Below are 27,054 nucleotides of genomic sequence, written 5' to 3'. Positions count from 1 at the left end.
AGCTGCATGGTCTCACATATAAATCAATAAATCTTACAAAAGATTGTCATCTACTGTAGTTTCTGTGTGGACAGGGCACAGTTGAAGGGCTTAAAAATCAAGTACATTGCCTGTCTTTAGAGATCAAGTGTATCACCTAACTTTCAAACCAAGAAATGTAGTGTCTTTTTTGCTGCTTCTGTACTTTTTAGTGATGTAACTTTTCTCCTATTACGTCATTTGTTTCCATGATAGTTGTTTTCAAGTATATATGATTATCGCTCCTATTTGCAGAGCTATTCAATATTTTCATTGGATAAATATTTGTGGTGAATTTACATTGTGATATCAGTAAAATGCTATGTGAAAATTTTAGAGAATATACGGTTTTGGGTAATTTTAATAACCTTTCCCCTCAAGTGGTGGCCTGTTTTCACATTGAAAAGACTGGAATTCATTACCATCCATAGCAGGATTGATAGGGAAGCGAAATGGACAGTGACAGTGTTGTTCTCTTTGACAGTTGTGGGAGCCAAGAAAGAAGTGTGACTTGCTTTTTGTGACTTACAAAATCAAGACTGAGTATCATTACTGTAGAAGCCCATGGAAAAAATGATGAAGTTTTCAGAAATCACCAGTTAAAGAAATGGTGGTTTTCTTATATTGAATTCTGAGTTTCAAAGTTATGTTTCATTTTTCTTTACTTAATGAGGCTTTTTATTAAGCTTTTTATTCACCATTACACCCTTAGATGCACAGTGCTAGGATCGTATTAGGTGCTCAATAAATCACTGACCATTGGGGAGGAGGAATGATAAGAAAGTATGTATTTTCTGTAAGTTCTGTTAGTTTTGGGAACAGGTGGTTTTAGGTTGACCAGTTATAGCTTGGTATCTTGACCCACATAAGACAACTTGACAGAACCCCCTTTCTGGCCATTATGTTCAACATATTTTACTCTTAATCATTCTTGAAAATCATGGAATTAGTGTGGAAAATTGATTTTACCTGCAGTATAGCAAAAAAGGCCAGTCTAGATAGGTAAGCAGATATGTTTCTCCATGAGCTGATGTCTTAAAACATCTAGATTTAGGAATTTAGTTTTGTGTTTTCTAAACATACATCGTACAGCATACAGATAACATCGTAATAGAATAAAGGAATCTTTTGATTTAGCACCAAATTCCCTAAAGCAATGACTACTGCACAGCTCTCTTGGACATATAAATAGCCTAAATTATATTTCACTCTTTTAAAGAAATAATGAAAGCACTTAAGGTTAAGCAAAGCCCATGGGAAAAGTTTGCTGCGGTGTTTCTCTTTGGTTTCTTGTGCTCTTTCTAGAGAATGACTTTAAGAAGTCAGGGCGGTCAGGTGGTCAGCGTAGTCACGCAGTCATGAGCAGATGGTTAAGCAATGTGCTAGGGCTCCATCGGCCAGTGAGCCCAGCTGAAGAGGAGAGTCTAGCCAGTGAGCCTGACTGAGGAGCAGAGGCTAGCCAGTGAGCCTGACTGAAGAGCAGAGGCTAGCCAGTGAGCCAGTCTGAAGAGCAGAGGCTAGCCAGTGAGCCAGGCTGAAGAGCAGAGGCTAGCCAGTGAGCCTGACTGAAGAGCAGAGGCTAGCCAGTGAGCCTGAATGAAGAGCAGAGGCTAGCCAGTGAGCCTGACTGAAGAGCAGAGGCTAACCAGTGAGCCTGACTGAAGAGCAGAGGCTAGCCAGTGAGCCAGGCTGAAGAGCAGAGGCTAGCCAGTGAGCCTGACTGAAGAGCAGAGGCTAGCCAGTGAGCCTGAATGAAGAGCGGAGGCTAGCCAGTGAGTCTGACTGAAGAGCACAGGCTAGCCAGTGAGCCTGACTGAAGGCTGAAGAGCAGTGATTTTAACCTTTATTTCTAAGTTCTTCAGTTTTCCTAAAAGACAAAAGTTTCCCTCCATAAAGTTTGACTAAAGAGGTTCTCCTTGCTCTCTTCTTCTTATCTCCTTTCCTCTTGCTCTTATGACACAATAATTTCCTTACTCTCAAGGCCTTCCTCTCAACGCTGTGCCTTTACTTCTAAGTTCTTCTTGAGTTCTGTTCTCTTCAGTTCAGTTCTGTCTAAAAAGCTTCTCTCTCTTTGTACTCAGTATTTGTATATCTTTCTGAACACAGCATCACATGGTGAAATGTTCACCACAAGTTTGCACAGGAATTCAAATCATAAGTTGGATAATCAGTTTACGACAGAGAATGTTTACATGCATATCCATGAAGAGTAATCCTCAGGATAAACAGTCACCATCTGTCACCAGCTCTGCACATTCATGGAGAGTTAAAAGCTGTAATTTTTATGAGAAAAAAATAAGTGAAATTACCTATAGGCAAATCCAGTCAGTTATTTATGTTCAGTCCATGCACCTATAGTAAATGATTTGTTCTCCTTTTATGAACTTTGGTTAATTGGTTTATACCCTCTTAGGATGGGCTCTAATTTGTAGATGCCTCCTTGGTATTGGAGAAGCAATTCACTCATGACACTTTAAGAATAGAAGAGATCTCAATGCAATTTTGATCACCAGAGAAAACATAATAGCAGTCCTATTATAAAAGCTTAAAATTACTAATCTAATTTAGGAATTCTTATAGAACCATCATTAGGAATTAAGAAATCAACTATTTGTCTATACATCATCACGCCAAGACAATACATCTTTGTTGCTCTGTGGTGATCTGCTCAAAAGAGTGGGGTAAAGAGCATGACAAATACAGAGGCAGATGCTTGCAGTCAACCATTTAGCTGAAAACAGGGTCCCAAATGGAGAGTTAAGAGAAAGGATTGAGGGAGCTGAAGGGGTTTACAGCCACATAAGAACAACAGTAAGAAACACCCAGAGCTCCCAGGGCCTAAACCACCATCCAAAGAGTACACATGGACAGACCCATGGCTACAGCTGCATATGTAGAAGAGAATGGCCTTCTTGGGCACAAATGGGAGGAGAAGCCCTTGGTCTTGTCAAGGCTTTATGCCCCAGTATAGAGGAAACCAGAACAGGGAGGCAGGTCGGCCTGGGAGTTTGGGTGGGTGGTAACACCCTCACAGTAGAAGGGGGAGGCGTGTTATAAGGGGTTTAGTGGATGGGAAACCAGGAAAAGGGATAACATTTGAAATGTAACAAAAGCCCTCTCTGGGGATGGACAGCGGCTAAGGATGCTCTGAGCACCTCCTTCCCTGCTGCCTCCCTTTGATCACGACTGTGGTGTATGGTGTCAGCCTGGGACTCCCCATGGGATGCTGCTGGCACTGGTCCTGGTGTTCAGGGCCAAGAGCATGATGAGCAAGGAGCACATGGTTTGTCCCGATTCAGAGCTGGGTGAGTGGCCACCAGAGGATTAGGACAGCTTCCTGTACAATCATGAGGACTTCCTGGGCAAGGAGGACTCCAAGACCTTTGATAGTAAGCCTGGACGAGAGCAGGAGAGGCTGGGGAAAATTGTTGATCCAATTGACAGTGATGGAGGTGGCCTTGTTACTACTGAAGACCTGAAAGTTTGGATCAAACAGGTACAGAAAAGATACATCAACCATAATGTGGCTAAACTCTGGAAGGATTGGGATACATATACGAAAAGATCTCCTGGGAAGAATACAATCAGGCCAACTATGGCTACTACCTGGTTAACCTTGCTGAATTCCAAGATAGCTCTGATCATCACAACTTTAAAAAGTTGCCTCCATGAGATGAGAGGAGGTTTAAGGCCTTGACGGTGACCTGACAGCTACTCAGGACGGGTTCATTGCTTTTCTACACTAAGAGGATTTAGAACATATGAAGGAGATTGTAGTTCTGGAAACCCTGGAGGATATCGACAAGAACGGGGATGGTTTTGTGGACCAGGATGAGTACATTGTGAACATCTTTTTCTCACGAGGACAATTGCCCTGAGACAGACTTGGTTTTGTCTGGGGAGCAGTTCAATGATTTCCCAGATCTGAACAAGGATGGGAAGCTGGACTAGGATGAGATTCGCCACTGGATCCTCCCTCAGGACTATGACCATGCACAGGGTGAGTTCTGGCATCTGGTGTATGAGTCAGATAAAAAAAGATTCTTACCAAGGAGTAGATTTTAGACAACTGGACCATGTTTGTGGGAAGCCATGCCACCAATTACAGGGAAGATCTTACCAAAAATCATGATGATATTTGAAAGACACTCATCCTCATATGGCCAACGGTCACAGGCTTTCTACAGATGTTCTGCGTGATTGCTATATTTGTCAAGTATATAGCAGTTGTGTCCCTAAACAATGAGAAACCTTTCTAAAGCTCAAAAAAATCATACTTTGCACCACAAACAATAATAGTAGGAGATTTAAACACCCTACTTTCATCAATGGACAGATCAGGGAAACAGAAATTAAACAGAGACATAGAAAGACTAACAGAAGTTATGAACCAAATGTATTTAACATATATTTATAGAACACTCCACCCTAAAACCAAAGGATATACCTTCTTCTCAGCATCCCACAGTACCTTTTCCAAAATTGACCATATAATCGGTCACAAAACAGGCCTCAACAGATACAGGAAGATAGAAAGAATCCCATGTATCCTATCAAAAAACCACGGACTAAGGCTACTGATCAATAACAACAAATAGGACAGAAAGCCCACATATACATGGAAGTTGAAGTCAATGACAACTTGGTTGGTCATTGGAGACATAAGAAAAAAATTAAAGATTTCTTAGAAGTAAATGAAAATGAAGATACAACATACTGAAACTTATGGGACACAATAAAAGCAGCGCTAAGAGGAAAAATCATAGCTCTGAGTGCCTGCAAAAAGAAACAAGAGAGAGCATATTTCAGCAGCTTCACAGCACACCTAAAAGCTCTAGAAAAAATTAAATAAACCCTAGAGAAGTAGAAAGCAGGAAATAATCAAACTCAGGGCTGAAATCAAACAAGAAGAAACATAACCGAGTATCAAAAGAATCAGCAAACCCAGGAGCTGGTTCTTTGAGAAAATCAACAAGATAAATAAACGCTTAGCCATACTAACCAGAGGGTACAGAGAGTGTATCCAAATTAATAAAATCAGAAATAAAAGGGAGACATAACAGCAAAATCTGAAGAAATTAAAAAGATCATCAAATCCTACTACAAAAACGTATATTCAACAAAACTGGAAAATGTAGAGGAAATGGACAATTTTCTATACAGATACCAGGTACCACAGTTAAATCAGGAATAAATATACCTTCGAAACAAACCCGTAACTCATAAAGACATAGAAACTGCTATTAAACATCTCCCATCACACCAGTCAGGATGGCTAAGATCAAAAACTCAGGTGACAACAGATGCTGGTGAGGATGTGGAGAAAGAGGAACACTCCTCCATTGTTGCTGGGATGGCAAACTGGTACAAGCACTCTGGAAATCAGTCGGAAGGTTCCTCAGAAAATTGGACATTGCACTACCTGAGCACACAGCTATACCTGTCCTGGGCATATACCCAAAAGATACTCCAACATAAAACAAACACATATGATCCACTGAGTTTATAGCAGCCTTATTCATAATAGCCAGAACCTGAAGTGAACCCAGATGCCCTTCAACAGAGGAATGGATTCGAAAAATGTGGTACATCTACACAATGGAGTACCACTCAGCTATCAAAAACAATGACTACGTTCAATTCATAGGCAAATGGAAAAAACTAGAAAATATCATCCACAGTGAGGTAATCCAATCACAGAAAAACACACTTGGTATGCTCTTGGTAGCGATGGCCTTGAAGCCCTCCATTATTGATGTTATTATTATGGTTACCATTAAGTATGACTGGGTTCATGGAAAATCCCCAGCCAGCTGCAGAAGACTAATACAAATGTGGTGGTCAAGATGAATAATCATATGATAACGTGTGACGTTAAGATACCCAATGTCATGACCTGTAACCTTTCTGAAAAACCAACATCCTGCTGACTAATAGATATGACAAACCTGTGAACTTTCTGACAACCTGTCAACATCAGCCGATTCCCTGACCACATGAATATTGTGTCCTTGGCGTGGGTAATTGTTTTTTACTTCTCTCCTCTCTCTGTTACCCTTTTTATGGTACAAATTCAGCCTTGGGGAAAAATAAAATTGTCGCCTTGATCAGACTCTTGTCTTGGAGTCCTTCGTCACGTCTCTTGTCCCCCATTCTCTTCCAGATTCTCAGCACCCCTCATTGACAGTATGTACTCATTGATAAGTGGATATTGACCAATACCTCAAATTACCCAAGATGCAATCTACAGATCTCAGGAAACTCAAGAAAAGGATGACCAAAGTGCAGATGTTCCCACACCTTCTTAAAATGGGGAACAAAAGTATCCATAGGAGGGGATATGGAGGCCAAATCTAAAGCAGAGCCTGAAGGAACAGCCATTCAGAGCCTGCCCCACATGTGGCCCATGTATATACAGCCACCAAAACTAGGTAAGATTGATGAAGCTAAAAAGTGCTTACTGAAAGGGACTGGATATACATCTCCACTGAGAGACACATGCAGAGCATTTCAAATAAAGAGGTCAGTGCTGGCAGTAAACTAGTGAACTGAGAGCAGGACGACATTTATGGGAATTAGAGGAAGGATTCAAAGAGCTGAAGGGCTTGCAACCCCATAAGAACAGCAATGCCAACCAAATAAACCACTAGCAAAAGACTATATGTGGACTGACCCAGGGGTCCAACTGCATATGTAGGAGAGAATAGCCTTGTTGGGGCACCTGTGGAAGGGGAAGCCCTTGTTCTTAACAAGGTTGGACCCTGAGTGCAGGGAAATATCCGGGAAGGGGTTTCTAAGTGGCATGGATTGGGGGACCATATATATGGGAGAGGGCACGGCAGGGGGGTTTATGGACCAAAAGCTGGGAAAGGGAATAACGTTTGAATAAAACATATATATCTATTAAAAAAACTAAAATTTAAAAAAATGATACTAATGCCAAAAAATAATCAAAAAATGTGAATAAGAAAGAAATTTTAGGATTTGGAAAAAGATGAATGCCAGGTATTTGAAAAACTGTATGATCATGGTAAACACTTTAATATACTTGAGAAATTTTTTTACATGTTAATGAACTGCATCTTTTTAAATAGTGAATGGAAATCCAGTCCCTTCCTGGCTGTGAGGCTGGGGATCCAGATGTAGTGGAATTCATTATTTGTTGGTCCTGAATCTTTGAGTCTGCTTCTAACTCAGCTTATGCCAAGGAAACTAGGCCAAGGTGATATCTAAGCCATTGACCAAACTATCTGGACTAACAATCACAGGTGAAATTCCACCTTGTAAATGGGAGGAGAGGAATAAAAGATACCTTTAAAGATTTAAAAAAAATGAAATGTACCCCAAAAAATCCAATAAAAAAGTTTAAAATAAAAATAACTTAGGAAATACAAAATACTGGGTTACCATTCCACAATCATGATGTGTTTCTTCTGTGATAGCTTACAGGTTAATTTACTTTTCTATGACTGTTTTCTTATTTGAAAGTAAGTAATGGCATCATCTGTGGAGTGATGGTGAGAACAAAAGCTTTGCCTAACTTGAATAATCGATCCCTCCAGAGCATGTGCTTAACATTCTAAGCACAGGGAAATTTCCTGAGGGGATTAAAGAACAAAATCCAAACATAAAACAGGAACAACAATGATTTAAAAACATTCTGCATTCTGGGTATGAAGGCATGTTACAACTTTAATCAGCTTTGTAGGTATTTCTAATAAACACACAAAGAAACAAAAATCCTATCACAGTCCTAGCAGTTGCATCCAACAAAGAGAGAGCTGTGAGGTAGTGTGTGCTGCTTCTTTCCCCAGATACCCCTGGGCCTCAGGCCTGCACCCAGTGAGCTGGACCAAGAGCAGCCAGGTTGAAATTCCTGCTGCCATGGCAGGATTCTGCAGGAACATTTCCCTTTGACAACAAGGAACCTGTGTGGAGGAGACCTCTTGGTGAGTCCTCAAGGACTCTACATGTCCTATTCTGCAGGGAGAAGCCCTGCCAGGTCTTTGGCAAGGCCAGCCAGTTGTCTGGGGAAGTCTCTGGTCCTGTGGCAGAGGGTGAGGAATGGCAGAAAGAAGGGCAGCTCCACTGAGAGCAAAGGATAACCCTTCTAGGCCTATGACCTCCTAATTAATTTATCTTTTCACCTGATGCCTATTCACATTTTCTTACTATCATACAACTGTGAACTTGATGAGCAGCTGGGCTCTTGTTTTCTTAATCAGTTCTTTGTTGTCACAGACGTTTTTAACTTACTCCAGCCCCTGAGAATTATTCACACCTTCTGTATGCAGTAGGACCCTTGGTGGGCCTGTCATCTCAAAAATAGAAGGTTCAGTAATCCACAAGATTGGACTCCAGTCTACCTCAGGCCAGGAAAGAAGTCAGCCACCATTAGTAAAAGAGCAAGGGAAAAATTACATAGGAAAAACAAGTGGCTTAATCAGAAGAAAAGATCCTCAACTTCTAAGGCCCGCACATCTGCACCCCTCTCTTCTGAGCTTTGTATAGTGATGTTGTATAACTCCAGATGGTAGTAAAAGGCAGAGTTCTTCCCAGAAACGTCATACATGATTTTCACTCTTACATCTGTGAGGTTTGGTGGCATTATAGCACACATTCAGGTGGGATTATAAAACCTAGGATAAGAAGACAGAATCCACATATCACAATGCCAAATGGACACCCTCCAGAACTTATGGACCCATTAAAATTGAGCTTCAACCTGACCTCACGCCATTCCACTCCCTTCCCGTTCTCCTGATTGTTATGTTTGCTAGAAGTAAAAGATCATGGTGCAGCCCCCAATATTCTCATGCCTGGACTTGGCTATTCAGGAAGAATGATATTGTAAAAGTGATGGCTACGTAGTTACAATGTAGTAACACAAGGTCCAGGTTGACATTTGCTCACTGATGTCCAATTTAATTGTCTTGTTATATTTGAGAAAAGGAAGATATCCTACATAATATATAAAAGGGACAGAAACTTATTCTTTTATATATGCCCTGTAGTTGATCACTATGTTCCCATGGAAAAGGAGTTTTTATTGCAAAAGAAATAGGATTATAGACCATTGATTTTGTGAAATACATGGATATGTAAATGGAAACAATGTCGGCTGTCAAGGACTGCACAGTAAGCAAATATTTCCAGGTTTTATACACTCAGAGGTATAGAAGAAATATATTGGCCTCCAGAAAAAGGGAAAACCTTAGGAATGGAAATGTGTGTCACATGCATTGTCTCAAGTAGTAGATTTACTTTTAAGTAAAGTCTCCCTCCTCCTTGGTCCCTAGAGATTTGGGTGCTAAGAAAAATCTGCTCTCAAATTCAGGGTTGTAAGCAGCCCTCCCCAGCAAAAGCATTGTTGACTTTTAATGAAGCAGAGAGACATATCTAGCTTTGAAATAGAGGTTGCCAAATGGTATTCCCAGCGACACATGAGAGACTGGAGGAAAGGGTCCCCACAGAAAATCATTAGTTTGGGGAGAGCTGGTTAGTAGGTAGGCCATAGAACTTTCCAGTGACATCACCAGTAAGCACTTCACTGGGCAATCTATTGTATCTAAGAGATCCCTAGAATCTTCTGTGATGTCACCAGTGTTGTGGTGACACCAACTGCCTTTGGGATCTTTCTTCAGTTCCCTTTGGGTTCACAAGCAGGCATGTTTCGCCAGCTGCTCAGGCTATTTCGGAAGGAAAGGGGAGATCAAGGAGAGACCATACCAGGTCAGAGGGAAGCTGACCCCCTCTCTAGTGAAACAGGAAGGAGGAAATCATTCTGGGGAAGGCCTGGTGAGTCCTGGGCAGAGTTGGGGAACATCCTCAAGGAGGTAGGTTTGAGATGTGCCTTCTAAGGCTAGGCCTTACAAGCAGGAGCCTTGGGATTTCTCAAAGGCAAACCAAGAGTCAGGAGTTCCTAATCTTAAATTTGAAAGACATAAAGTGGTAAGCCTTCAGTGTCTTTTCTTGAAGTTTTTTAACTGTGAATGTCAAGGAATGGCAGGAGGAGGCACTGTGAGATTAACAATGTGACCATCCATGGTTGGGAGTTGAAGAACTTCATCCTCTAGATTACTGTAGGTTACATAAGTCTCTATGGTGAGAACAAGGAAGGATGCACCCCTAGTCATGAATTGAGTTCTCAGACACTTTGGACTGGAACATAGATGATTAGAGCTTGATGGAGCTAAGCATTATGAACTCCAGGATTAACTGCACCACATCTGATATGAGATAACATTATCCCAGATGTTTATGTCTCAGTCAGGTTATAACTCTCAGTGCCAGGGGTCCTATAATAGTGAGTGTGGCACGTGTATGGCATTAGAGGTTGGGAAGAGGGTCATAGCTTAAAGTCCAGCTTCAAAATAGCTTTTCTGCTATTTTGGGATTCACCCAGTCTACCATTTCATCTTCCTCAACTGCCTTTTGGTATTCGGAATGGTCTTTTCCTCCCATGGGCCATCAAATATGCAAATTAACTTGGGTTTATCTATCTACAGGTTTTGGTAGGAAGGCATCATCCCAAAGTGTCATAAGTCAGCAAGTGGAGTGTCTAAAGGAACTGGAGGAACTCAAATTTGAAATCCAGAAGTGTCAATTCGAGAGGGATGAACTTTACCAAATCCTGGACCTTTATATCTATGATGATTGGGACCACAGGTAATCATTATGCCCAGTAACCTGTTCACTGTCTTGTGCTCTCTCTCTGCTAACCCAAGATTTCCTCATAGCACGAGAGAGTTTCACCTCTCATCCTGGATTTTAAGGAGACTTGGCATGCATTAGCTTGTGAGATAAGCTAGGTGCTGTGTGTTTGGGGTTAACCTGTTTTGTAGTTGAGCCTGAGGTGGTTGGAGATGCATTGGTTCTGTCAACAGCTGGAAGGACCTGGTCACACTTACTGCAAGTGTGTGTGTGAATGAAATGCCTGCAGGTCATCACTCTTTTCCTCTGAATTTGTTCATTATACACTGATTCTATGGCACCTCCATGGATGTAGTTGGCATTCTAAATGTTTTTGGATATGGGTTGGTATGTATATATGTGGATGTATTTGTTGGTGTTTTACTCAGGATCAGGACGTCTGGGACCTTTGATGGGGTCTGAGAATTTGTGTGATGGACAGTTTGCAGGTCATGATAGTGATGAGTACGTGGAGGCCCACATTGATCTACAGAGCACTTTGCTCCTTCTGTATACCTTGGTGGCACACAGGACTCTCCTGAGGGGAGGAGGTGCTAAAAATCCTCTTCCCTGTCAAACATATTTATGCCCTCTGAGAATTCATGTAACAATAGAAACCAAGGATTGAGTATTCAAAACAAGAGAAATGTCATCACAGCTTTCTCTTGGGCCCAAAGCTGTGGCACAGACTGGAGGAATCTTCTTCCTGAACTAGTCAATTCCATCATGCTCACCTGGCCAGCTCTTGAAGCTCAGGTCCCTCCAATTGGTCCCTTGGCTCTGTTGTCCTGTGCCCAGGATAATAAACTTAACCAGTACAAATACTTTGAAGGAGCAAGTATGTGGTACATACTGAGTTTAAGTAATCGAGAGAACAGTCTGATTTTACCTAATTTGTTTCACCTGCTTTGATCTTTAGTTTTTTATTTTTTTAACTATCCAGGGATTGTTCATTGTGACCTAGAAATGGTCACTGTGGTCTTGACCGTTGTTATTCCCAAACAGGCAGCTCTCAGGCTCTGCCCTCTCCTATATAGTGAGTCTTTGCAGAACCATATCTCCCCAAGATTCCAAGGAGTCCTTATATCAAAACAAATGTTTGCTTATGTACATGGAAATATTTTCTGTGGATTGAGTCTCACTCTTGGGTTTTGGTCTGGTTTTTGAGTTTGCCACTTTCTTCCCTTCCACCATTCCTTGAATTTGAACTGTTTTATTATATATTTTTTATTTACATTTCACCTAATTCTGAAATCATGAGTTCAAAACGTTATTTGTTCCTTTGGCCATGACCTAACCCAGGCTGGATGTCGAATTGCCAGTCCTTCAATCGGAACATGAGATGAGAATGATGGCTATGCAAATGATGACCAACTCAATAAGTGATGCCATGGAGAGGTACAAGGAGCTCATACAAGTGAACAGTTCCTACCGGTGAGTCGCTGACAGAGATGAGAACCCAGCACTAGGCAGGGAATGCTTCTGTCCTGTGTGACTTTGAACCAAAGTCAGGGCTCTGGTTCTGTAGTGTCTGACTCTTAAAAAGAAGCCTGCCTTGTGGCAAGGGTCTTAGATTTGTAGCTCTTGGACTCAGTTGTCCTACATGTGAAGGGTGTAGAAGACCCTCAATCGTTATTTTCCCCATTAAGGATCCTCTAGATAGAAAAGGTTTGCACCGTGATGGGAATATCAATCAACTCTTAGTCTCTAGGACTCTGACAGGTTGTCTATGATCCATGAGAAACACATGGAAAGTTTGTACAGCTATTGGGTCTTCTATCCTCCCTCAGAGGGGATGTGACCTCCTCTTGCAGATGACTTCAGCATACTATGGACATATGAGCTCCCTTATGGACCATTTCTTCTACCTTGATTTATATAAACCGTGTTAGTGTCAGGATTTTCAGAAGTACTTTGATTCACAGGGATGTGTCCTCTGGATTTGACCTCCTCTAATTGGTGCTAACCTGTATAGTGTGGCTCTATTCTGGGGATTTCTGGGGATGAGGACCCTTGAAGGGATGACTGGACTTGTAGGAGTGACAGGCAAATAGAAGCAGGCTTGGATTTACCATTTTTTGTTTGTGGTTCAGAATCAGGCAATCCCAGCTCCTACATGAACAAGCTCAATTGAAGAACAATATACAGATTTTGCTGAATGAGAAGAGAAAACTGCTGGTGGAGCAGACTGAACTCCCAGCATCTTCTGTGGAGGCAAAGAGGTTGTGTGAAGAGGCCGGAATGAACATCTGTGACCCCAGAGCCAAGCCACAGCAGGTAGGATTAGACCTCAGGGTCAATTTGTCCTCATGTCTTACCATAAACATAGACAAACCAATGTAACTGTCTATTGACTGATCCATGTCCTGACCTAGGTCTCATCCAAGTGTTCATTCATGTGATGGTTTACAAGGCTTTCTGTGGAGATAGCCCCTTTTCAGGAAACTACATGTTTGGAAAGCAAATGGTCCTGCTCTTCGAGAATCTGCAGTTTATTAAGGGAGATAGGTTGATCACACAGCACAGCACTACATGCCATTATGTGTGGAGGGTTCTATGTGGGAGTCCCTCTTTAGACTAGAGCAGGGCTTTGCGAGATGAAGCAAATGTCTGGAGCTCATTTTCTTTACAGGGATCTTGTGAGACTCCAGGAAGTAAGTACTTTTCAAGGAGGAGACCCTCATGGAAATGCCAAAGAAATGGTTCTTATTGTCATTTGTGGTGGCTTTTGTTGTTCCTCTTCTCCCTGTATATGATGATGGTGTCTTCATGCTTCATAGATCTTGGGTAACTACAGAGCCTGAGGAGCAGCATGTCAGTCCTGTCTTATTTGAGTGCTCCTGGAGAGTTCATAACTGGGCCTTACAACCTGAAGCTGGTTAGAAGAGCAAGGATGTGGAAAAGGTTTCTCAAAGGCCAAGGGTTGGCATGAGAGATTTGAGACTTCAAGAACAAAGTTATCCGTATATACCCCCAATTCTCACCAAGAAAGGTGCATTGCTGTGCTGACCTGCATCTTAGGGAGCATGCGGGGAGGCCAGTTCATGACATGCAATTTTGTCCAGTCATTATCCAACTTAGTCCTTTAAGCCTAGGTCTCTCAACAAACCTGAAGCTTCCTGTTTTGTGCTGGAAGCAGGAGTCTTTGCATCACTGGTCCAGTTCCTGGTGGAGCCCCCTCTCTTATTTGTCTCAACACATTCTTAAACCATTCAGGTATTTTCAAAATAAGGATTAGATTTCTTCACTTTACCTGAACAGAGGTATCCCCCAGGAAGATTCTGGTTTGTCTTATGGGCTTCACCATGATCTTGCATGGAATCCTGTAGTGCATCCCTCTAATGACATTGCTTTGCAGACTATATTATGGGCACGGCATTCTTTCAGGATAGATTCCCTCTCAATATTGTACACAGTGCTGCATTTTAGAAAAGTCACTGTATGTTATTTCTTTAGCCTCCTTCTGACTGACATTGAGGTTGTTTTAACGTCACATGAAATCTAATATGATGAAAAGTTCCTGGTAAATGACCATGAGACACTGTCTTCTTTGATGCTTCCAAGGTCTTCTATGAAGGAAACAGTGTAGTTTTAGTGAGGGGCCTATGATGAGTCAACATAGAGCTTGATGGAGTTTTTTCCTAGAAATCTCTCTCTTGGGGATTTGATGTTGTGTTGTTTAGGCTATCTGTGCACAACATGTAATTTACTCGTAGGACCAGAAAGTATCTGCATAGAAAGGTTTCCTGAAGCGGAAATGAGTATAGGCCAGGGCAGCACAGCCTGCTTGAGTCTAAGAGACTTGTAAACAACATTTTTCCCACTAATTCCTCACTCAACAGGAAATGTGCGGCACAAAAGCAAAGTTTTCATTTGTGCGTGCGAGTGTGTATCTGTGTATGTCTGTGTGTTTGTGTGTGTGTGTGTGTTTTCAGTAATGAACCTGTGTTTCCTCTATTTCAAAGTTTCATAAGAAAAGAATTCTAGGAGTTCACTTTACATCCATGAAACATGAAATACAGCTGCCCAGTCATTTGGCATCTCCACCTAGCTCTGTACAGCAAAAGGACACCTGTTATTAATATATTCTGTTTACAAAAAAATCGCAACAGAATTATCTTGTGAAGTCTGGGGGAGGAGTGGAAAATATAATCAAGTGAGTCCTGTTTCACAGTCCTAACCAATGGTACAGGCCTAGAGCTTGCAGGTCCCTTTTTGTTATGGTGTAGAAGCAGGACAATAAAGTCCTTTAGAAATGCAACCCCCCAAAAAGAGGACACAAAAACACCTGTAAAGCTAGATTTTCAAGTGACTAGGGGCAAAACTACTGATCTGCATTGAAATCCTTTGGAGCACATCAAAGGAAAGGAGTACTGGGAGGTAAGAACAAGGCTTCTCTATAAAATCCATGAGTTTATGCTGCTTCTCTGTTCTTTGTGAATTGTGAAAGCCCACTGGAAGGTTGTGTCACTCACTGTGTCTTCTCCAAGGTTGCTTTCCACATTGCCTGCTACCATTTCTTTCCAACTACCTTGGCACACTACAACTTCCCCTGGGAGTTTGGCTTGGATTTTTTTCATTGAGAATTTGAGTTGCTTGGAATTGTATCGTCATCCAGAAAAAGTCCCATAGCTATGCTGTGGTGCAAGAACAGGGCAGTTTCAGGAACCCCTTTAGGTGCACAGATAATCTAAAGCGCTCCCCTATGTTATCTGTGTAGCATTCTGCAAGTGCTGTCAATCAACATCATTTTCTCTCAGTTAATTTCAGCCTAAATGGAGTCAGGAGAAATGATGAAATTCAGACGGGTCTGTTAGTGGACCATCAGAAAGGCCTGTGAGAAGCCATGTTCTTTAAGTGGAACAGAAGTGTTAGTTGACCCAGAGATCCCAGAGAAGAGAATAGGTGTCCAACTAGAGCAACTAGAGCTCTGGGTTTTAGTGGTCCAAGGAAGGAAACTGTAGGAGAGGTTGGAGCCCTTCAATGGATTATGACTCAGTGTGAGATAATCCATGTAAGCATTTATTTATTTACTCCAAATATCTGTGACACAATCACATTATAGGTAGAAACATTGTTCATATGGATCCTGGCTATGGAGATTTCCTAAGATTCTGGGGTCATAGCTTTGGGCATGAAGTCACTCAGGCTATGGTAAAGAGAGCTCCTATTAGAAGAAGCTGCACTCTATGGGGAAAGTCTGAAACAGTGAACAAGAACAGGAGTCTAGTCCACCACCAACATATGATCCTTTGCTGGGAAACAAGACTGCTCTACTCAGCCTTGGGAACTTGCTAAGCCAGATTGGTTATAGGGAAAGAACCCTGATTCAATGTCAGTTTATGGGAGGACAGCACATCACTAACTGAGCTGTCTATAGGCTATGACCACTATATACATATCCCACTCAACATTTGTTTTTATGCCTCCAGAGTATCCTGGGGAATCATTATATTAAGCATTAAAAGGGAAAGTAAACACTGAAATGTACTATGTTTATATTGTGTAAACACAAACGTCTTGTGTGTTTGCGAGTTAGTATTAGTGTGTCTGTGTGTCTGTGTGTGTGTTTGTGTGTGCACACATGCATGCATGCTTCCATTGACAGTACACTCATCTGATGACCACGATAAGGAAGGATTAGAGAAAAGAATGCAGGGCATTCTGAAGCAGAAAGAACCGATCACCCAGGAAAGTGGCTTGGGAGGAACATTGTAGAAGCATTCTGATATTTTTGAGATCAAGTAGGAACACAAACTGGCAGAAGCCAATTGGATTTCCTGTCCCTATATAACTATCCTTTGTGGATGGCTGATCACTGACAAGGTTTTCCCCATCCGTCACCTAAAGAACTACCCAGAATATTGTTCTGGTACAGTTTATGTGAATTTTGTCCATGACACAATATGTATAATCCTCAGGATTTCTTTGTATTTTGTACTTCTTTCTTCCTGTTAAGTCTCTGATAAAATCTGAGGACATTTTCTCTTCTGTCCTCTCACAAATTGCATTACAATAACCATAGTGTTACAGGGGTCCCACAGCTATCAGGGAGGGATGGATCTCTGAATTCTCATGGGGACTGGGCATCAAATCACTTCCCAGTCAGACTGAGATTCAAAGGCATTTATACAGTCACTGTTCACTGTGTTCCCAACTCTGTGAATTGCAACTTCATCATGCATACATTACCCATTGTGTATGCTTGCTGTCAAATATATAGTTACCTCTAAGTTATACTCCGTGGATGAGAGTGTTGAACAAATTAATGGGATAAACATTAATTTTTCTGTAATATCTCCCAGCATATATAAACATGGTATAAGGGAGTTTAAAACAATCGGGAAGCCTGCACGCAAATCCCAGGGCAGAGAGTGCTGAACACCCTGGAATGCAGATAATCCTGAGACCAAATACAGAAAGCCACTTCGGCCCAGCTCTGCCCACATCTCTGGCCCAATATTAATCTGCATGCTGCCTCTGGAAACAGGAATAGAGGAGCAGTCAGGGGCAGTAAACTGCTTGGTCCAGCCTGGGTCCAGAACCTACCTGGGCCCTGAGCATATTTGAAGAAAACCAGAGGAATACAATTCTCTGTTTCCTGGTTGTGCCTTTTTTTTTTTGAACCAACATTTTGTTGCTGTTGAATTTCTTATGGATATTTTTCATTTCGAATTCAAATGTTCTTCCTTCCTTGTTTTCCAGAAATAAGTCTGAATACCATCGCCCTCCCTCTTCTATAAGGTATTCCCTTCCCCATCCATCCACTTTCCCAGCCTAGGCAGGACCAAGGGCTGCTCATTCCATTTGTGCCCAAGAAGGCCATCCTCTGATACACATGCAGATGAGGCCATGGCACAGTCCCTGTATAGTGATTGGTACTGGTTTAGTCTCTGGGAACTCTGCTTGGCAGCCATGGTTGTTCTTATGGGGTTGCAAGTCCCTTCAGCTCTTTCAATCTTTCTGTAATTCCTCCAAATGAGGTCCAGTTCTCAGTTCAATGGTTTGCTGCTAGCATTCGCCACTGTATTTGACATGATCTGGCTGTGAATCTCAGGAGACATCTATATCCAGTTCCTGTCAGTAATGCACCTCTCAGCTTCATCCACCTTATCTAGTTTGAAGGCTGTATACGTATAGGCCACTCATGGGGTAGACTCTGAATGGCCATTCCTCCAGGCTCTGTTCTAAACTTTGACTCCTTATCCCTTCTATGGGTATTCTCCTTCCCCTTTGAAAGAAGGAGTGAAGCATCAGAATTTTGGTCATCCTTCCTGAATTTGATTTGGTCTGTGAATCTTGGGGAATTTGAGCATTTGGGCTAATGTCCACTTATCAATGAGTGCATACCATGTGTGTGTTTCTGTGATTGGGTTAACTCACTCAGGATCATATGTTTTAGTTCATTCTCTTCTCCTATGAATTTCCAGAAGTCATTGTTTTTGATATCTCTGTAGTACTCCATTTGGTAGAGGTACCACACTTTCTGTTTCCATTTCTCTATTGAAGGGCATCTGGGATCTTATCATTTTCTGACTATTATAAATAAGGCTGCTATGAACATAGTGGAGGGTGTGCATTGTTGTATGTTGGAGCAGCTTTTGGGTATATGTGCAAGAGAGGTATAGCTGGGCCTCAGCTAGTGCAATGTCTAATTTTCTGAGGAACCTCCAGACTGATATCCAGAATGGTTGTACCAGTCTGCAATCTGACCAACAATGGAGAAGTGTTCCTCATTCTCACATCCGTGCAAGCATCTTCTATAGCCTGAGTGTTTGATCTTAGCCATTCAGACTGGTGTGAGGTGGAATCTCAGGGTTGTTTTGATTTGCATTTCCCACATAACTAAAGATGTTGAACATTTCTTTTGGTGCTTCTCAGCCACTCCATATTCCTCAGCTATGAATTCTTGTTTAGCTCTGAACCACAATTTTTAATAGGATTATTAGTCTCCCTGCAGTCCAACTTCATGAGTTCTTGTATATTTTGGATATTAGCCCTCTATCAGTTGTAGGATTGGAAAGGTCTTTTCCCAATCTGTTGGTTGCTGTTTTGTCCTAACCACAGTGTCCTTTGCCTTACAGAAGCTTTGTACCTTTATGAAGTCCCATTTGTCTATTCTTGATCTTAGAGCATAAGCCATTCGTGTTTTGTTCAGGAAATTTTTTTCCAGTGTCCTTGTGTTCAAGATTCTTCCCCACTTTTGCTTCTATTAGTTTGAGTGTATCTGGTTTGATGTAGAGGTTCTTGATCCACCTGGACTTAAGCTTTGTCCGGGGCAATAAGCAGGGGATGATTTGGACTCTTCCATATGCTGACCTCCAGTGGAACTGGCACCATTTGCTGAAAATGCTATCTTTTTTCCACTGGATGTTTTTGTCTCCTTTGTCGAAAATCAAGTGACCATAGGTGTGTGGGTTCATTTCTGGGTCTGCAATTCTATTCCACTGGTCTATCTTCCTTTCTCTGTACCAATACCATACAGTTTTTATCACTAATGCTCTGTAAACTGCTTGAGTTCATGGATGGTGATTCCCAGGGAAGTCCTTTTATTGTTGAGAATAGTTTTAGCTATCCTGAGTTACTTGTTACTCCAAATGAATTTGCAAATTGTTTCTTCTAACCCTATGAACAATTGATTTGGAATTTTGATGGGGATTGCATTGAATCTATAGGTCAGTTTTGGAAAAATGGCCATTTTTACTATCTTCATCCTGCCAACCCATGAGCATGGGAGATCTTTCCATTTTCTGAGATCTTCTTCAATTTCTTTCTTCAGATCATGAAGTTCTTGTCACACAGATCTTTCACTTGTTTGATAAAAGTCACACTGAGGTATTTTTATGTTATTTGGGACTATTATGAAAGGTGTCATTTCCCTAGTTTCTTTCACAGCTTCTTTATCTTTTGTGTAGAGGAAGGCTACTTCTTTGTTTGAGTTAATTTTATACCCAGGCTCTTGCTGAAGTTGTTTATCAGGCTTAGGAGTTCTCTGGTATAACTTTTGGGGTGAATCAAGTGTACTCTTCTATCGTCCTCAATAGTGATATTTTGACTTCTTCCTTTCCATTCTGTATCACTTTGACCTCCTCTTTTTGTCTGATTGCTCTGGCTAATGCTGGGGACAACATACAATGACTGGGACTGCAGGCAGTAGGCCGGGATGGAGATATCTCAGAAGCCTGCAGCAGCTCCTTGTAAAGTAGGGTGGCTTCTGGAAACCCTGAGAAGCAGAAGACACATCTCTCCATGAACCCACCATCCGAAATAAGAGGCTGCCTGCAGCAGTCCAGGATGGAGACATCTCAGTAGCCCGCAGTAGCTCTTTTTAAAAACTGGTTGTTTCCATTTCTCCAAACCTTAGCCCTGGACAACGGCTGTATAGATTTCATTTGTGTGTGACTGCCTATCAGGTGGCCTTGGTGTGCACAATTATTCTATTATGTCTGACTTTCCTACGTCTTTCTACTTCTGCTCTGGTGAATTCTGTGAAACTAGATGTTCCTTGAGGTTATGATTCTTAGACAATTGGAAATTGATGCTAGGGGCACAGCACAGCACAGCCCTAGCGGCCCAGGTGCATATTGTGTATTCTCATCTTGGAAAATATGTAATAACTGCACAATTGAAGTTCCAGATTAAGGTTTGACTTGCAAAGACAGCTTGAAGAAAATAAGAGAAAATGAATTAGAGCCAACAATCGGGCACTAGGAAAGGAAAAAAGTTATTGAAGTTTTGAAATAAGTCATATAATATTACAGACTAGTTAAGGAAGTATAGAATATATAAAATTATATACTAGTAAACTAAGTCAAACTACTGGAACTCTTATGAGAGTCATTGTGTGCAAGGAACAGAACGCTAGTGGAATGACTGTGCTAAGGGTTAACTTGATTCTTTCTGGCCACTGCCTGGCAGTTTTGCCTATGTCATTTATCATTAGAGTGTCACAGGAAAATGCAATTAGCTGACCTTGGACCTTTGGACTCTGAAGTGTAAAAGTAAAGAATTAAAGTTTAAATAATGATAAGTTTACAACTATTATTATATTGGCCACAGGCCTGGGTATAGGGGAAGCCTGAAACTTTGGGGAACAGTTGTAGTTCTTAGTTCTTGGTGAGATATAGTCATTCTTTGCATCTGATTTGGCAATGATTAAAAAATTTCATTTTTCTACCCGCTTTTGCATCATGAATAAAGGACTGGGGCAAGAGAAAGGCTACAGAACATGTGAAGAGTAAATGAGAGAGAGCATGAGGGAGTGAATGAGAGAGTAAATGAGAGAGCTAATGTAAGAACAAATGTGAGAGCGAATGAGAGAGCATGAGAAGAGCATGTGAAGAGTGAGTGGAGAGAGAATGTGAAGAGTGAATTAGGGAGCAAATGAGGGAGCTAATGAGAGAGCGAGTCTGAGAACAAATGTGAGAGCCAGGGAGAGAGCATGAGGAGAGCATGTGAGAATGAGTGAGGAGAGAACGTGAGGTGTGTGTGAAGACTGTGTGTGTGCCTGAAAGGAGAGTGCATGTGGTGTGTGTGAGATATGTGTGAGGTGTGTTTGAAGAGTGGGTGTGTGCGTGACAGGAGAGTGCATGTGGTGTGTGTGAGATATGTATGAGATGTGTATGAAGTTGTGTGTGTGCGTGACAGGAGAGTGCATGTGATGTGTGTGAGATATGTATGAGGTGTGTATGAAGACTGTGTGACAGGAGAGTGCATGTGGTGTGTGTGAGATATGTGTGAGGTGTGTATGAAGACTGTGTGTGTGTGTGACAGGAGAGTGCATGTGGTATGTGTGAGATATGTATGAGGTGTGTATGAAGACTGTCTGTGTGCGTGACAGGAGAGTGCATGTGGTGTGTGAGATATGTATGAGGTGTGTACGAAGACTGTGTGTGTGCGTGACAGGAGAGTGCATGTGGTGTGTGTGAGATATGTATGAGGTGTGTATGAAGACTGTATGACAGGAGAGTGCATGTGGTGTGTGTGAGATATGTATGAGGTGTGTATGAAGATTGTGTGTGTGCGTGACAGGAGAGTGCATGTGGTGTATGTGAGATATGTATGAGGTGTTTATGAAGATTGTGTGTGTGCATGACAGGAGAGTGCATGTGGTGTGTGTGAGATATGTATGAGCTGGGTATGAAGATTGTGTGTGTGAGTGAAAGGGTAATAAACAGACGTGTGCATGATTGTGGGAGTTTGAAAAGAGAAAACTGCAATAAAAAAGGCAGAGTGCACAAAAGAATGCAGTGTGTGTGCAGCAGCAAACTGTGAGAGAGAGAGAAAGAAAGAGACAGACAGACAGACAGACAGACAAAGAGACAGAGAGAATGACTTTAAGCCTTGAAATTGCCTATCACCCAAAGAGGAGTCTGTGGATATGTACTTAACTTTGCCAGCTTTGTGGGCTTCTACATTGCAGCTCTGAGAAGAACTGAAAACTAATGGAATAGATGTGTAGCCTCCTATTACCTTTGTTATTGTTAGGATATTAGTAGGAAAGGTTTGATTCAATATACTCTCAGGAATATTAACAAACCATTGCCTCTTGTGTACCATCTGGATGAAGTACCAAGTTCACAGACAGTTATTCACCAACTTTCCAAAGCCAGCAAACTGGAGCACTTTACCTGAACTGAGGTATCTCCCAGGAAGACTCTGGTTTGTCTTATGGGCTTCACCATGATCTTGCATGGAATCTTAGAGTGCATCCCTCTGCTGACATTGCTCTGATGACTATATCATGGTCACTGCATTCTTTCAGGATAGATTCCCTCTCAATACTGTACACAGTGCTGCATTTCAGAAAAGTCACTGTATGTTATTCCTTTAGCCTCCTTCTGACTGACATTGAGGTTGTTTTAATATCACATGAACTCTAATGTGATGAAAAGTTCCTGGTAAATGACCATGAGACACTGTCTTCTCTGATGCTTCCAAGGTCTTCTATGAAGGAAACAGGGTAGTATTAGTGGGGCCTATGATGAGTCAGCATAGCGCTTGATGGAGTCTTTTCCTAGAATCTCTCTCTTGGGAATTTGATGTGTTGTTTAGGCTCTCTGTGCAGAACGTGTCACTTACTTGTAGGACCAGCAAGTATCTGCATAGAAAGGTTTCCTGAAGTGGAAATGAGTACAGGCCAGGGCAGCACAGCTTGCTTGAGTCTAAGAGACTTGTACACAGCATTGTTCCCACTAATTCCTCACTCAACAGGAAATGTGCTGCGTAACAGCAATGTTTTCATTTGTGCTTGCGAGTGTGTATCTCTGTATGTCTGTGTGTCTCTCTCTGTGTCTGTGTGTCTCTCTCTCTGTGTGTGTGTGTGTGTGCGTGTGTGTGTGTGTTTATCAGCAGTGGCTGAGCATGTTGATGTTCATGCTGTGTTTTTCTAATGCTGGGTGATTTTTCAAGTCTTTTTGGTATGGGACTTTATATATAGGAGGGTGTGTGAGGGTGTATGTGTGTTTGTGTGTGTGTGTGTGTGTGTGTGTGTGTGTGTGTGTGTTTGCAGTAGTGAACCTGTGTTTCCCTCTATTTCCAAGTTTCATGAGAAACGTTATCTAAGATTTCACTTTACATCCATGAAACATGAAATACAGCGGCCCAGTCATTTGGCATCTCCATCTAGCTGTGTAGAGCAAACGTACACTTAATTTATTAACTTATTCAGTTTTCAAAAAATTCGTAACAGAATTATCTTCTGAAGTGTGGGGGAGGAGTAGGAAATATGTTCAAGTAAGTCCTGTTTCACAGTGGTAACAAATGGTACAGGCCTGGAGCTTGCAGGTCTCTTTTTGTTATGGTGTAGAAGCAGGACAATAAAGTCCTTTAGAAATGCAACCCCAAAAAATGAGGACACAAAAACACCTGTAAAGTTAGATTTTCAAGTGATTGTGGGCAAAACTACTCATCTGCATTGAAATCCTTTGGAGCACATCAAAGGAATGGAATACTGGGAGGTAAGGGCAAGGCTTCTCTAGAAAATCCATGAGTTTATGTTGCTTCTCTTTTCTTTGTGAATTGTGAAAGCCCACTGGAAGGTTGTGTCACTCACTGTGTCTTCTCCAAGATTGCTTTCCACATTGCCTGCTACCATTTCTTTCCAGCTACCTTGGCAACCACAGCTTCCCCTGGGAGTTGGCTTGGATTTTACTCATTGAGAATTTGATTTGCTTGGAGTTGCATTGTCATCAAGCAAAAGTCAGATAGCTATGCTGTGGTGCAAGAACAGGCCAGTTTCAGGAGCCGCTTTAGGTGCACAGATAATCCAAAGCACTCCCCTATGTTATCTGTGTACCATTCTGCAAGTGCTGTAAATCAACATCATTTTCTCTCAGGTAATTTCAGCCTCAATGGGGTTAGGAGAAATGACGAAATTCAGATGGGTCTGGGAATATAAGAACAGGTAGCCCTATGAGAAGCCATGTTCAGAAAGTGGAACAGACGTTTTAGTTAACCCAGTGATTCCACAACAAGGAGTAGGTGTTACAATTGCAACTAGGGAGCATCAGTGTTGTAGTGGTCCCAGAGCAGCCTTGAAGGAGAATCTATCCAGATGTCCATCAGCCAAGGAGTAAAAGTGTACCATAGGGTAGAGCCCTTCCATGCATTCTGATTCAGTGTGAGATAATCCATGCAAGCTTTTACTTACTTACTCAAAATATCTGTGGCACAATCACATTACGGGGAGAAAATTTGTTGATTTGGATCCTGGTTATGGAGATTTCCTATGATTCTAGCTTTGGGCATGAAGTCACTCAGGTTATGGTGAAGACCACTCCGATTAGAAGAAGCTGCACACTTTGGGGAAAGTCTGAAATAGTGAACAAGAACAAGAGTCTAGTCCTTCACCAATGTATGATCCTTTGATCGGAAACAAGACTACTCTACACAGCCTTGGGAACTTGCTTAGCAAGATTGGTAATAGGGAAAGAACCCTGAGTCTATGTCGGTTTATGGGAGGACAGCACATCACTGACTGAGCTGTCTAAAGGTTCCGGCCACTACGTACATAACCCACTCAACATTTGTTTTTATGCCTCCAGAGTATCCTGGGGAATCTTTACATTAAGCATTAATGTTCAGGTAGGAACACAGGCTGGAAGAAGCCATTTGAATATCCTTTCCCTATATAAATACCCTTTTTGGGTGAATGACCACCCACATGGCTTCAACCTCGGGCAGGTAAAGAGCTACTCAGAGTATTGTTCTGGTACAGTTCATGTGAATTTTGCCCATGAAACAATACATATGATCCTCTGGATTTCTTGGTATTTTCTACTCCTTTTTCACTGTGATCTCTCCGGAAAGATCTGAGAACATTTTCTCTTCTGTCCTCTCACAAACTGCCTTGCACTAGCCATAGACTTACATGGGTACTGTTCTGTTTCTACATCACAATCACCTTTAATGTTCCCTGTGTACGCTGGGAAGATTTGCATGGAGCACATTCTCAGTGATTACAGGATCTATGCACTTCCCATGGATTTGATGTGAGATGGCTTCTCTGTGCATTTGCAGATACAGCGGTTACAAATTGAACCTAGGCAGGTTCCTTCACTGCAAACATAATCAGAACTTTCACCTCAATTCTGGGCATGTTCTCCAGAAGGCATCCACATGGTATTCTAGGTTGCTCATACCTCTCTTGAACTCAGATTCAGACATAGCTACAAGGTTATTAGTCAATATCATATTCCTGGACCAGTGGGAAAATATGCACATTTTTCTCTTAATTCCAGTACAGTGCATAGTCCACAGTTCAAATTCTAGCAGTTTGAAAGGTGAGATATAAATCCAAGCCCAGGTACTCTATGTCACTTGCGGATGCAGGGACTGACTCAGCTGACAGGTCATGCTGGATTGTCCAACTAAATAGACCGGATGTAAGAGGGAGAGCTGAATTGACAACCACTCACTAAATCTTTATTCCCTTTCTCTGCTAGGTCTGAAATTCTCCAGCAGAAACTCGAACATGACACAGACCAGGACAAGATCTCCCTTGGAGAGAAGAGCTACAGGAGGAGAACTAAGTGTGCACAGCAAATACACCACTATTGCATCTCATCTGTAATGTCCATAGCAATTGTGGGCTGCATTTTCCTCCTTTAGTTTGATTTCTTTGGATTGAATATGTTGTATTTTAACCTCGCCTCTCTCCAGCAAGTGTAAATTTTTGGAGGGACCCAGAGAAGTGCTGATGCACATCAATCAAAAGCTGCTGGTCATCCAGAAAGACTGTGCACGTAGAAATTTGTACTTGTCCTGATGGGTATCCAGAAGAGTTTCATGGAGATCAGTTCACAACATTGGAAAGACTTTGAGACAAAGTCTGTAATACCATTTATACTCAATATTGGATGGCTTTTTCCTTAATACCCCCACTCCAACAAAAGAGACCTACTTCCACTCCTCTTGAAAAGATTATTACCATCAGTAACTGCTTGTCTACTATGTCTCCGAGGCAAGCCACAGGCTATAAGTCTATTCTGCAAAAGGAGCAGCAAAAGAATGCTTAGAGCAATTCCTCTATTTAAAGTTTGGTTGAGTTTTGATTATTTTGGTTTTTTGGTTTTCCTTCTATTCATTTGAAGATTTGTTATTAATCTGTTGTTGTTTTGTTCATTTGCTTTTCTATTTTGATAAGGATATAGACTGTATATATTGACTACCTGCATCTGGTTACTATCAAGTAAATTGGATGTATTCTGGTGAATAAAGGAGTAATTTCAAACTCTTCACTCTTATGAACCTTCTTTATTGATCACTGGTGTCAACCTCTGAAGTCCCACAGCTATCAGGGAGGGATGGATCTCTGCATTCTCATCGGGACTGGGCATCAAAATTCCTTCCCAGTCAGACTGAGATTCAAAGGCAGTTACACAGTCACTCATCACTGTGTTCCCAACTCTGTGAACTTCAAGTTCATCATGCATATATTACCTACTGTGTATGCCTGGTGTCAAATATATAGTTACCTCTAAGTTATACTCTGTGGATGAGAGTGTTGAACAAATTAATGGGATAACATTAATTTTTCTGTAATACCTCCCAGGACATATAAACATGGTATAAGGGAGATTAAAGCAATCGGGAAACCTGCACCCAAATCCCATGGCAGAGAATGCTGAACACCCAGAAATGCAGATAATCCTGAGACCACAGGACAGAAAGCCACTTCTACCCAGCTCTGCCCACATCTCTGGCTCAATATTAATCTGCATGCTGCCTCTGGAAACAGGAATAGAGGAGCAGTCAGCGGCAGGAAACTGCTTGGTCCATCCTGTGCCCAGAACTGACCCGGGCCCTGAGCATATTTGAAGAAAACGAGAGGCATACAATTCT

At 41.7% G+C, this 27,054-nt stretch overlaps 1 protein-coding gene across 2 annotated transcripts; it reads left to right on the top strand.

The window, feature by feature from the left end:
- The first annotated feature begins 663 nt into the window (after window positions 1-663).
- On the top strand, window positions 664-26,450 carry LOC134480497 (uncharacterized). Of its 2 annotated transcripts, none has more exons than XM_063267998.1 (5): window positions 664-6,449; window positions 10,527-10,686; window positions 12,013-12,144; window positions 12,804-12,987; window positions 25,656-26,450. In XM_063267998.1, the coding sequence occupies exons 1-5, from the start codon at window positions 6,359-6,361 to the stop codon at window positions 25,659-25,661; spliced, it is 573 nt and encodes a 190-aa protein (XP_063124068.1). In that variant the 5' UTR covers window positions 664-6,358; the 3' UTR covers window positions 25,662-26,450. The 2 variants fall into 2 exon arrangements, with proteins under 2 accessions (XP_063124068.1, XP_063124067.1); XM_063267997.1 differs by lacking the exon at window positions 664-6,449 and adding an exon at window positions 6,917-9,816.
- The last annotated feature ends 604 nt before the right edge of the window (window positions 26,451-27,054 follow it).

The sequence above is a fragment of the Rattus norvegicus genome, chromosome 9, assembly GCF_036323735.1.
Source record: "Rattus norvegicus strain BN/NHsdMcwi chromosome 9, GRCr8, whole genome shotgun sequence".
NCBI classification, from domain to species: domain Eukaryota; kingdom Metazoa; phylum Chordata; class Mammalia; order Rodentia; family Muridae; genus Rattus; species Rattus norvegicus.
Note: the sequence above shows the minus strand (reverse complement) of the source record. Positions and strands in the feature narration are given on the sequence as shown.

Coding starts and splice junctions, on each gene's coding strand:
- LOC134480497 (XM_063267997.1), top strand. CDS start 9,687: ATGTTTCGCCAGCTGCTCAGGCTATTTCGGAAGGAAAGGGGAGATCAA. Junction 9,817..10,526: donor ATCATTCTGGGGAAGGCCTG/GTGAGTCCTGGG, acceptor ATCTATCTACAG/GTTTTGGTAGGAAGGCATCA. Junction 12,145..12,803: donor CAAGTGAACAGTTCCTACCG/GTGAGTCGCTGA, acceptor TTTGTGGTTCAG/AATCAGGCAATCCCAGCTCC.